Consider the following 12,502-nt stretch of genomic DNA (forward strand, 5'->3'; position numbering starts at 1 on the left):
CTTTATTTTAGTTCGTTTTACTCCGCTACTAATGTAATATCGTGATATAATGTGTTTACAAAGAGTGGACAATAGAGATGTTAATCAGACAGAAAAAGACGATTGTTGTTCAACCTGAACTATTCACACCAAACGTACAGAAAACAGCGCAATCCACACTCTCCGGGCAACGCCACTCGCAACCTCCGTCTCCGCTCAACTCGCACTCTGCTCCTCGACTCGCACTCTCTGCTTTTCGACTGCCTCTGGGGCCGTTGTAGCGCTCTATTGTCTATTGCTGGGCCCACCGCACACGTGTTTTACAGACGCTCGTAGCCAGGGTCACGAAGGTCTTTTCGGCTATTTACCTATTTACCTGAAGGACCCGGTAATGCGTTGATGGAGCCGACAGCGCCTCGGCTCTCGCGACATTGTCTGTAGTTAGCTCGACGTTTCTTGGGCCTTTCGTCCACGATACTACACTCGGCCATCCTGCAATAACATCTGCCCTCAGATGTTATGTTCGCTCTCGCTATCGTCGGATGCGTCACTTTCGGCGTTTAGGACCCAAGGTTTCATAAAATCGAGGTGTGTGCGGATCCTTCCTTCGGTACTGCTTCGCACGCTTTTTTCTTTTCTTGTAACTTCGACGATTCTCCTCTTGAGTTGCGGCGATCTTCTTCTTCGCGTCCTCACGTAGCTCGCGACGTTGTTCTTCAAACCTCGCGGCCCACTCTTCGTCGATCAGCTTTCTAATCTTCGCCTCTTCCCTGACTTGCATTTCGACCCCGACCAGTAGCTGGAAAGGGGTCTTCCCTGTGCTTCTGTTTACGGTGGAATTCAGGTATTTCTGAACCTGGTCGACATGCTGCCCGTTCCCCCTCGGCGCCAGTCTTCGCGGTCTTCGCGCTACCGGTTTGTCGCTTTTCAGAACTATCTTTGCGGTTATTCCGACGTCTCTCTTCTTCTCCGGCCTATACCCTTTAATAATATCCCGAATGGCTTCACGGTAATGAGGTTCTCGTACATGCGACAAGTCGATCTCGTCGGATTGTTCTATCGCGTTTCCCCTCAGTACATCCGGCGCGTCCTCGTGACCGTCGGTCTGATCGTCGAGTCGTAAAAATGTCACCTCGCGCCGTTTGACTCGCAACTCTACCTGGTCTAAAAAATCGGTACCTAAGAGTAGACTGTGTCTTGTCATTACCTTATTCGAGACAACATGCAGGGTGACAGTAAAGTCGTACCCGTCGACCGTCATTACCCTTGTAAACTCGCCCCAGGTACTATTGCCAGCGGAACCAAAACCATCAAACCTAAGTTTGCAGTTTCCCAGAGGTGGTGATCCTAACCTCGCATACTCATCCGCTCGTATGAACGTAAGGTCACTACCTGTATCCACTAACGAGACAAACCTGCAGCCATCTATCGACACGTCCTTCAAGTACTTTCCCTTTTCGGATCTTGACACTGCGCAAGTCTCTTTCGGTCGTGCCGTACACCTCGCTGCAATATGTCCAAATCCGCTGCACTTGAAACACATAACACCTTCTCCCCTCTCCGGACACTTAACCCTTAGATGATCCTCACTACCGCAAATGAAGCATCTTCTTTTCTTCATTGCGTCTACAGATTGACTGGGCTTCCCGTTCTTCTGGGTTTTAGCCGGCTTCACAATCGACTTTGCTTTGCGACTCTTCTGCTCTTCGTACATCACTAACCTCTTCCTCAACTCTTTGATTGACGTCGCGCCGTATAATATAGCCTTATTGTTCTCGTCGTCTATTATTCCATCCACTATGTATTCCACCTTTGCTTCCTCCTCCATGTCCACATGGCTGGCTATTTCGAGCATACGGTACATGTAAGCCAAACATGCTTCATCACTCTCCATTTTCGTTTCTTCAAGTTTCTGATGAACTTGCCCACTGTTGACTTTCCTCGAAAATTCTTTCACTAGCCCCCTCTTCAACTCATGCCAAGTTCTGGCATGACACTCGAAGCTCGCGAATATTTTCGCTGATCCCTTCAGCAGCTTCCTGGCGTAGACTGCCTTCTGCCCGTCCGACCACATGCACGTATCAGCGACTTCCTCGAACGACTCGAACCATCGTTCGACATTTTCACCTTTGTCGCCACTAAACGACTCTAATGCATCTTCGACGTCTCTAACACTCAGTGTCGAACCAACGCATGCCCTTCGACAATATTCATCACGGTCCTGATACACCCTTCGCGTATCTCTCTTATATCCTCTTGTGTTTTTCTTGTCATCTTCATCCTCACTTTCGTCGTCGCTTTCTTCTTCCAACGATATGTCGTTGCCATCCATGGCCGCTTGTAGCCGTGCGCGTAATTCTACTTTTCTTCCCGTCGTTTTTAAACCCAAACTAGCGAGGCGCTCCTTCACCTCCTTCGTATTCATTTTCTCAACATCTTCATCTTCGTTACAATCACGCTCAGCTCTCTGTACGTTTTCTAAATCTCGTTGACCGGTTAGCTCTTCACCGCCCGTCGATCCCTTACGATACGATTGTCCAGCCCTACACGCCCGATTCAGCCTTGCAATCAGCACTGACCTCGCACCCGATATAGGGAGGTTCCTTCGCGCGAGCTTACTCCTCAGCTCCTCCAGCGTCGAACCCTCTTCACCCGACAATCGTTTTGGACTTAAAAATAAATATCGTTCCACTTTTATTATTTTTATATTAGTATTAAAAGCGAATACGCACTCAAAAAGCGCTTAAGACTTCATCTGCATACTGTGTCATTGCGGAAAAGTAATTTTAAGTAATTTTTCACTTTCTCCATGCTGTTGTTTCAATCTTGCTTTGTTTAACGAAATTAAGATTATAAAGTAAGGTAACTAAAGTAATAAGTTAGACAAATGTGTCTGTGATGTTGCCAGTAGGGCTACGAATTATTGTACGACATTTGTAAATATCGACGTAGAGAAAGAATTGTGCTGCGCAATTCGAAAGATTCCTGCTGCGTAATTCGAAAGAAAGTGCTTCGTAGAATAGGAATGTTTTTGTTGATGTATACATTTCTTTGTCTGGATCGTTAACTGCGTAGCTGCTTGTGTCACCGGCTCTTGTGTCCCCACTTCCCTCGCCACTTTGGTAGTTGCTATACGAAACTAACGTACAAGGAGTCATTTAGTCGTCTCATTTCGTACCGATAACGTCGATAGCGTTGCGTCAGGTTTGTAACGTATTATAACCTATTGGTGGCGTCGGTTCTTTATTACTTTCATTAGTGTGTTTTTCGCATTATACATTACTATATTTTTTAACTTCGTAACATATATTTCTTTGATAGAGGTGACGCGCAAGTAAACTCAAGTACTTCAAAACAAAATTTCGCATGCGTTTCTGTAGTATTATTTAAGTATATTTAGTTGTGAACTTTCGAAATCTTGCAAATATTTTCAACTGTATTCTAGTGTATTAGTGAGTATTATCTCATATTCTAGTAACGAACATTCATAGTATAATTCTTGCAACTGCTTACATTGCATTCATGGTATTCGCAAACATTTGTTCGATATCTAGAAATATCTTGTAATTTTAAATTAATATTTTTCATACGTACAAGAAAAGTAGCACTATTTTCTAAATAAACGTTTGATAGAGAAAAGATGAAAGACATCGAAACTATATTTCGCTTCTTTTCTACTCCCCATCCCATCCCACCCCACACCACCCATAAACAACTCTATTTTTAGGGAATATTTTTGACCGCGTGCAATGTGGTTTGTAGAGTCAGTGTTTGCTCCGCAAAAGTATTTTTCAATATTTTCCAATCACGGTCGTTTTGATTAAATTCAATTAAATAATCACACGCGAAAGTAGTCAAATTTTATCAAACAATTTTCTACGCGACATTAGAGCTCTTGTTCGCTGGTTATAATTTTTGCGGTCGTGGTAATGTGGTCTTATTTTATATTCTTTTGAATATTCTTTTTCGATAATAGAGTCAGTGCATCAAGAAGACAACGCCTTTGCAGGATCTCAAGAATGTAAGTAGTTTTACGTATTGTATTTCAATTTGTTCTATTTATTATATATTTTTTTTGAAATATTGTTAATTATACAATAAAACGATTGATAATTTAGAAAGCTGTAAATGTCCTTTTTAATTGAAATAAAGTCTTAAAATCTTAACATTAAGGTACAATAAAACTGTCTGATACGTATCAAAATCAGTGAATGTTTTATTCTCAAACTTTTATATTAGAGTTTCAATTTATATACTTATCAGAGTTTAGTCTTTATTGTTGTTAAATTTCCATGCTTATCATTGTGTATTAACAATATTAATGATATTTTCTGTTTTGTTATAGACATATCACAGCTTAAACTTCTTTGTCTTTTTGGGAATGCTCCAACGATGGCTCAAAAGCCAAGAATGTAAGTAACTTCACATATCTTACTTGAATTATGTGTATTCTGTATATTTTGCTTTCAATACTATTGATTAAGAAATACAATTTGATTGAAAATTTCATAGGTTAGGGTTTTCTAAGATTATTCTTCTATTAAAATAAAAAAAGTGTTAGAGTTTTAATACCAAATTATAAAACAAATAACTAATATATTTAAAAAATCGTTAGATTTTTTATTTCTAGATTTTAAACTTTTATATTAGAGTTTCAGTTTTTACATTTATGGATGTTTATTAGAATTTCAATCTTTATTATTACTAAAGTTAGGAGTGTAATAAATTTCCATTTTTCACAATCTCCAACATTCCAAATAATCAGCGATCACTTATCGTGTTTTGTTTTGTAACAGATTTTTCATAACCTCCATTTCCACCATTGGATTTTCGACAGTTCCTGCCTGATGTTAGTCTTTGAAATGATATTTGCTGAGATAATGCAGTGTCGATGGGAACGTTTTCCGCTTCTCCGCTTCTAATGGTGAGTCGCATGCGTTTTTGTTCCTCCGGTCACTCAATTATGTCGTAGGATGAACGGGTGACTGGTTGTATTATGTAGAATTTTTTGCGAGCATAGTGACCGCGGGTATCTTTACACCTGTGAGTAGTAACATTTTTTCATATCTTTATTTATTAGTTCAGGATAGGTCTTCTTACACATCGCGATTATAATCATTAATTTTTTAATAATTAGTTTAAACATATAAATTTGAGAATATATTCGTGGTACTGACAAATATGTATAATAGTATTCAGTATAAATATTTGCAAAAGGCAAATATCTCGACGAATATACTTGTATGACATAAATACACTTAATCTTAAGCAATGAATTTTAGTATAAATAAGAGGTACCGAAGGAAAAATCGGATGCCCTCCGATTTCGTTGGAATGAAAGATGCAATTTTTACTCAATGATAATGACGATACATGCAATACACGATACATTCATTTTGTGACAATATTAATTATAATATATCACATTCTTTTGTTTGACTTCAGATACTATAAACGTAAGTAGAATTTAAAATATGAATTAAAATTTATTTCTTTTCCGTACAAGAATGTGTGAAATTTCATGTGCAAGAAGAAACTTCGCGACAGGCAGATTTTTGAAACAAAGCAATAATTTTGAACGCTGTTTCTGCATTTTGGGAAATGTGCTTTGACGAAGAGATTGCCGAAGATTATTTCTATCTTGGTAATGCATTTAGAGACAATTATTCTATTTCATCGAGTCTTAGTCTTTTTTCAATTAATGTTACTTTTTTGATAATATTAAGATTTCAGTAATTTATTAAATTAATAAAGCAGAGTTATTATAATCCAAAACGAAGTAATAAAATGTAAAATCAAAGGACATTAGTCCGTTAAATACAAATGAGACAAACTAATCATGCTTTTAGATTAGGATTTTCAGATTTAACAATTGCCGTGCCCATTGTCAGGATGTCATTCACGTGCTCAGGTGTTACTTGAATGGGAAAAAGATATTGGGCACGATGACTATAATTAATGCAAAAATTTCTCAGCTGCTGACCATGTGTTGGGGTATCGTGCACGACGTATTTTCCACATTGTGTGTGTGTGTGTGTGTGGTTAGGCTGTGGAATTGCGTCGTTCTTCTCATTCGCTACAACTTAAGATACGAAAAATGTGGAGACGTATCAATACAATCACAATTCGTGGTAATATTAGCTACACGATTAAGCGTAACCACGCTGTTAATATTGCTGTAAATTACAATTATAATTCCAAGTTTACTTATATTTATTTTAACGATATAATTTCTTTAGATGTGTTTTATCACTTTTTGCGCAATGGTCACTAGCCTTCGTCAGTCGATTTCAGGAAAATGGTACGTAAATTAGAGTGTACATGTTGCGGGTTAAGCTCGGGTGTTGGAGGCATCTCGGGACATTCTCTCTAGTGGAGGCTCTTGCGCCCTGGTGATATGTGTGAGAACCGTGGAGGTGAACCTCTGATCGGGTAGACGCGTTTTCGAGTGACCAACCTGCTTCAGAGAATTTCATTCGAATAATCGACGGTAAAGCTGACACGAATGGAACGTGTCATCGCGTCTGGCTTTGCTCGTCGATTTATTTAATTTCGCGGTCGTGATCGCGAGTAGTTTCCGAAACGAACGTTAATATTGCTCGAGCATGCAGATGCGAACGGACAGCGATCGCTATATGATCGTTGTTCATTTATGTGCACTTGGATCAGCTTCCGCGATTTATCTTTTTATTTCACCTTTGTACTTTATTTTTTGGTTTGCTATTTAGAAAGTCTCGAGCTTAGATGTAAGTTTCAGTGGGCATTGCGCCCGAAGAAAGAAGAGGTTACGAGCCGAAGAGGCCCGGCAAACTGCCATAGAAAAAGGTAACTACCAATGACTCCGCATCCTCTGGACTATCCAGAGCACGGGAAGTCATTCTTGTTACTACTTTGTCATTATGCTCGCTTTTAGTATTTGTAGTAGTAGTAGTAGTAGTAGTAGTAGTTCTTTTTTTGATCGATGAAAGGGATGGACGTAACGAGTTAAAACACAAACTAACCGGACGAGAATGGGTGGAGACAGCTCGGGGAGACGCCGCGTCATTTTTCGTTAAATACTTGCCTAACGAATCTGCTGGCTCGTCCGGCTTTTGACGCCCTTGTTATTCGTACTGTGAGCAAACAAGTACCCCCGACTCCTCCATGATAACTGGCCGAAAACGAAAAAAAAACGAGGTAGCACGAAGTCGGGAGAGGCAGCATCGAAAAACAGAATGATTAATCGTAGTGGGCTCGCGTACGTGTACTCTCGCCCCTTTTCCAGGCGTACAACGCGAAATTCAACAATTCTGGAAAATGAAAAGCCTCCGGTTACGGGACGCGGAGATATTCTTTCTGGCATTTATACGCTTTCAAGTTATGGCAATAAAAGAGCTAATGAAAATTGGCGAATAGTGGTACTAGAGATTCTGTTAGCGGCGAGACGCGATCAATGATGTGATAGGTTTTAAAAAGATACGATGCGCGTACTTAAAATTTTCTGGGAGGACTTCTGAGGAATAGAATGTTGATAGATTTAGTAGTGAGTAATCTGATTATTGGTTTGCTCAGATTTTTGTACTAATGTTGAGAATTGTCGATCTTTGAAGCCGAAATAATGTTATAGGAACACTAAATTGATAGTGAGGATTAACATTAGAGTAGTAATATATTTATTTTATGGAGGATTTCTTATATATTCATCGATACACACTTGCACGCGTCTCAGCACTCTCTTCTATACCCGACTGTTAACCGACTGAACAGTTTACATTTATCTGCTTTCGAGACGCCGCCCACACACATACCTCCACACACTGATACCCACATACAAGTATCTCTACTACGCACTTAACCCAGTCCAGCACAGAAAATTATACAAATCTCAACACACCTCCTCAATTTTTGTGCTGCATATTCATTTCCTTTTATAAGTCAATCAAACTATTCTTAAAAGTAATCTAAAATTTTCAAATTTGTTTCTCCCTATAGCCTTCGTTAAAATATTAGCTACATTATTTTCTGAATCTACTTTTATAATGTCAATCTCTTTATTTTCGTAACTTTCGTGCACAAAATGGAAATGAACTTCAATGTACTTAGAATTTTTTGTCAAGCTACCAAATTTTGATATCGCAATCGTTCCAGAATTATCTTCGTAAATTTTTATTGGCGTCTCGATCATTATTTTGAAATCTTTCAACAATTCTCTTACAAATTTAATTTCGCTCACAGCTTCCGATAAAGCTACATACCCGGCGGCTGTTGATGATTTTGTCACGCCACTTTGCTTTCTTGATTTCCAGTAAATTGCGTTTCCGAAAAATCTTATGATAAATCCCGTAGTGGATTTTCTATCTACTTTATCTCCAGCCAATCAGCGTCAACAAAACAATCAATAACTTCAGCATTCAAATTTCTTTTATAAGTTTTTATAATTTTAATTTCCTAGTTAAATATAAATATTTCAAAATTCTCAATGCATATTTATAGTGGGTCTCGTTGTAACTGTTTTGAAATCGACTTAAATAGTTTACACTATCTCTAACGTTTAATCTTGTTCCAGTAATAATATATAATAAAGCTCCTATGAGATTTCTATATCTTATATCGTCTGAGGCTGATTGTGCGGGTTCTAAACTTAAGTTTTGTTCCATTGATGTAAATTATACTATTGATGTAAAATTTACTATTTTCTATATTATATTGTTTCGCTAATGACTCTATATAACTACTTCGATCTAATTTCATCTCACACTTCTTATTATCGTATTCAATGTTTATTCCTAAGTAAGTCTTTACTTCACCTAAGTCCTTCATCGCAAATTGGTTTGACAATTTGTTTTTAATCTCATCGATTTTTCTTTTGGTTTTTCCACATGTTAATAAGTCGTCTACGAATAGAATTAAATATATAACATCATCGCTCTCATACTTCATATACAGACAATAATCACTCTTACTTCTTTGAAATCCTAATTTTTTCATATACTCGTGGAAACATTCATACCAAGCTCTTGAACTTTCATGCAATCCATATAACGTTTTTGTTAATTTACATACTTTCCTGCTTTTATTGTCGTGACCTATAGGTTGTTTTACAAATACTTCCGATTTTATAGTTTCGTTTAGGAATACTGTTTCTACATCCATTTGCATAATCGTCAAACCATATTGACAACCATAAGATAGTAATAACTTCAACGTTTACATTTTTGCCATTGGAGAGTATAAATCTTCCAGTACTTCATTTTGTTGGAAGCCTCGAACGACTAATCGTGCTTTCTTGCGATTATCAGATTTATTCGTATATACCCATTTCAAGTCTAATACTTTTTTGTCTTTTGGTTTCTCTACTAGTTGCCAGGTCTTATTTTTGATTAAACTATTCATTTCTCGATCCATTGCTTCTTTCCATGAACCTCTGTCATCTCCACTTAAAGCTTCTTCATAGGTTTGAGGACTGTCTGCACTAACTACATTCACATAAATGAAATATGAGCTCGTTTGGCCATACCTTTGAGGTTTCTTTCTTCCCTGTCCTGACCTTCTCAAATTATTTTCTATGTCCTCAAGTTTTCTTTCTGATTTGTTACTTAACTTTCTCTCCACTTTTATTGCAACCTGCTCGACCTTTTCGTCATTTATTTCATTTTCATGAATTTCGTTTGAATCCGAATGTTCGTCAAAATCCTTTTCTGTTTCATTGTCTGATTCATCTTCTCCTTGAAATCCGTCTAAATTATCATCTTCATCTATAAATTCTACTTGCCTTGCAATTATAATTTTATTATTAACTAGGATCCTATATCCAATGTTTTCATAACCTACAAGTATCCCAGTGTCTGCTATTTTGTCCCATTTCGAATTTATTTTAATTTCAGGTATTCTTACGAAAACTCTACTTCCGTACAATCTTAAATTATTTATATTCGGTTTTCTTTTAAAAAATATTTCAAATGGTGTTTTATTTTCATATGTGTTCGTAATGGTCCTATTTTTTAAGTACGCCGCGGCTCTAACTATTTCCGGCCAATATTTAATATTCAGCTTTGAATCATGTAATGAGCATCTAGCGGAATTCATAATTGTTCTATTGTAGCGCTCAGCTGTTCCATTTAATTCGTGAACATAAGGTGGGCATGGTTCCACGACACTTTCCTTTGCCCTAGTTAGATTGTACATGTTTTTGTTCATATATTCTTTTCCATTATCGCATCTTAATCTCTTTATCTTCTTACCAGTAAGATTTTCCATTTTGTTTGTATAATCAAGGAAACAAATGTAAACTTCATCTTTTGATTTCAAAGTATAAATCAATGCGCACTTACTGTAATCGTCTATAAATGTTAAGAAATATCTAGATCCATCAAACCCGGTATTTTTATGGGGTCCATTTAAATCGGTATGTACTAATTCTAAAATCTCGCGTGCTCTACTACGGTTATTTTGGAACGGTAAATTGTGCATTTTATTTTGGATACGTGTGCCACATTTTAATTGTACTTACTCAAAATTTTCTGGCATTCCCTCAACTAATTTTTTTTACACATTGTATCTAAATAATTAAAGTTTACATGCCCTAAGATCCTGTGGAATTTTTCCTTATTTGTCATTTTTCCCACATTTTTAGCGTGCGATTCTTGCCTTTCAATGTAACTATTTATTTTATATAAACCATGATCTTTGAATGCGATCATGCCCATGAAAGAGATAGCCCATGTGAGCTATCTTCAATTGCTCAATGACGCATGTAACGTTTTTCGTCTGTAACGTATAGTATCAAAACATTATGAGCTCAGGATATGCGGTTTGTTGAAAATAATTAAAAATATTATGAGATTTAGTGTGTAACAAAAAAAAATGAGTACATCCCCCTTTATTTTCTATTACTTCTATTGTACGGTTTGCTATCGATTTATGTAGTTTCTGAATATAATTTTGACTCAATGTATCCCATTCGCGTACAATTGCATTTTTTAATTCTTGTACGTGTTGACACTGCTTTCCATTCGCGTATACGCCGTGAACAAGTTCTGCCCAGCAATTTTTAATAACATTAAGGCCCGGGGAGCGTACTAGCCACGGCAAAACAGATATATATTTGCATTAAAGTATGATTGGACCAATCCTGATGTGTGTACAGGTGCATTATCTTGTTGAAAGATGTAATCAGGTCCAGAAACGCGTTCTGCATGATTATTTATTTGTTCGTTGATTAAATTTATGTACCGGACACTATACATTCTCCCATCGATGAACTTGATACATGTCTTGCCGAAATAACTGATGCCGGCCCAAACCATCCCGCTGCCTCCTCCCATTTGTCTTCGAATTGCCGACATTGTCTCTTTTCTTATGTCATGAAAATAATCCCATCAGGATCATCCAAGTTGATTATTTTTCGTCTGAAAATAGTACTGGTACTTGCTACACGCAAAATTGCTCACTTATCACGATCGGATAACGATGACGACCGACCAGTGCTTTTCTTTTTGTCATAATCTGCAACATTTTTTAAGAAATCGTGTATTTTACAACTTCTTCTTATTACTTTCGATATTTTTGCTACTAATAATTGTTGCTGTTTTAGTTCAAGAATTTGCTTTTTTCAGACCTGTTTAATTTGTTTCGCATCCCATACATAAAAATTTATATAATATTGTAGCGACACACGAGCTGAGGGACAAATCGAGCCACGTGTGATCTTGCCTCGGAGTATCAACAACGTTAGGACATACTGTAATAATAATAAGTAAACTTCGGGTAAAAACAATGTCGCCGCTTCATGCAACCGGCTAACAAAGGCGAATGGAAATTTACCGGTATCCCCTCGACCAGCATAAATAAACCAACGCGATCGTAAGGTGACCAATTTTCATCAGTCTAAAATAAATTCAAAATTTTATAATTATATATTTATATTAATATATAAAAATTTAATTAAAATAATATTAAATATTTTTAAAATATTTATAAATTAAATTTATTAACATTATTCTAATTAAATTACTAATCATTAAATTATTTCATTTATATTATATATTTATATATATATAAATAAATAAATTTTTACTAAAACATTAAAATTTAAAATATAGAAACTTATAAAATATATTAAAATTTAAAAAATTTATAAAATTTATCAAATAAAAAAATTATTAATAATCTTCAAATAAATTTATATAAATTTTATATGTAATTAAATAAAATAATTGTAATATATATGTTGAGTCAATGTCCGAATCTGGGCCCGAGTCGTCCTCGTGGCGGGGCTTGGGACAGGTAAGGATTCTTCACTGAAGCTATCCATTTTCTTACACTGAAGTTACTTTTATTGACACACGCAAAAATGTTACAGAGTTGACACAAACTCACAATGATCACACACTCGCGACGCTAGTGACAATGGCCTTAGGTTCGATAACGTATCCGCGGACAACGGGATGGTAGTCGTACGCACTCGCAAAATCTAAGTCGGATTCTTTGTTAATATTCACTGACCGTAGGGCGTTAATCTTTTTGTCGATAAAATCGCAAGAGA

At 36.8% G+C, this 12,502-nt stretch overlaps 1 protein-coding gene across 1 annotated transcript; it reads right to left on the minus strand.

Annotated features, from left to right (window-relative positions):
• Window positions 1-526: 526 nt before the first annotated feature.
• Window positions 527-2,382, minus strand: LOC117241168. Its single transcript, XM_033507145.1, has 2 exons — window positions 2,045-2,382; window positions 527-2,005 (listed from the first exon to the last, which is right to left on the minus strand). The coding sequence occupies exons 1-2, from the start codon at window positions 2,309-2,311 to the stop codon at window positions 527-529; spliced, it is 1,746 nt and encodes a 581-aa protein (XP_033363036.1). The 5' UTR covers window positions 2,312-2,382.
• Between the last annotated feature and the right edge of the window lie 10,120 nt (window positions 2,383-12,502).

This window comes from Bombus vosnesenskii, unplaced genomic scaffold (genome assembly GCF_011952255.1).
Source record: "Bombus vosnesenskii isolate JDL3184/JDL3185 unplaced genomic scaffold, Bvos_JDL3184-5_v1.1 scf7180000015339, whole genome shotgun sequence".
NCBI classification, from domain to species: Eukaryota; Metazoa; Arthropoda; class Insecta; order Hymenoptera; family Apidae; genus Bombus; species Bombus vosnesenskii.

Excerpts from the sequence above, each read along its gene's own strand:
- LOC117241168 (XM_033507145.1), bottom strand. The coding sequence starts at position 2,311 with ATGGATGGCAACGACATATCGTTGGAAGAAGAAAGCGACGACGAAAGT. Across the intron at positions 2,006-2,044 it reads CTGATACGTGCATGTGGTCG|GGATCAGCGAAAATATTCGC; the intron begins GACGGGCAGAAG and ends AAGCTGCTGAAG.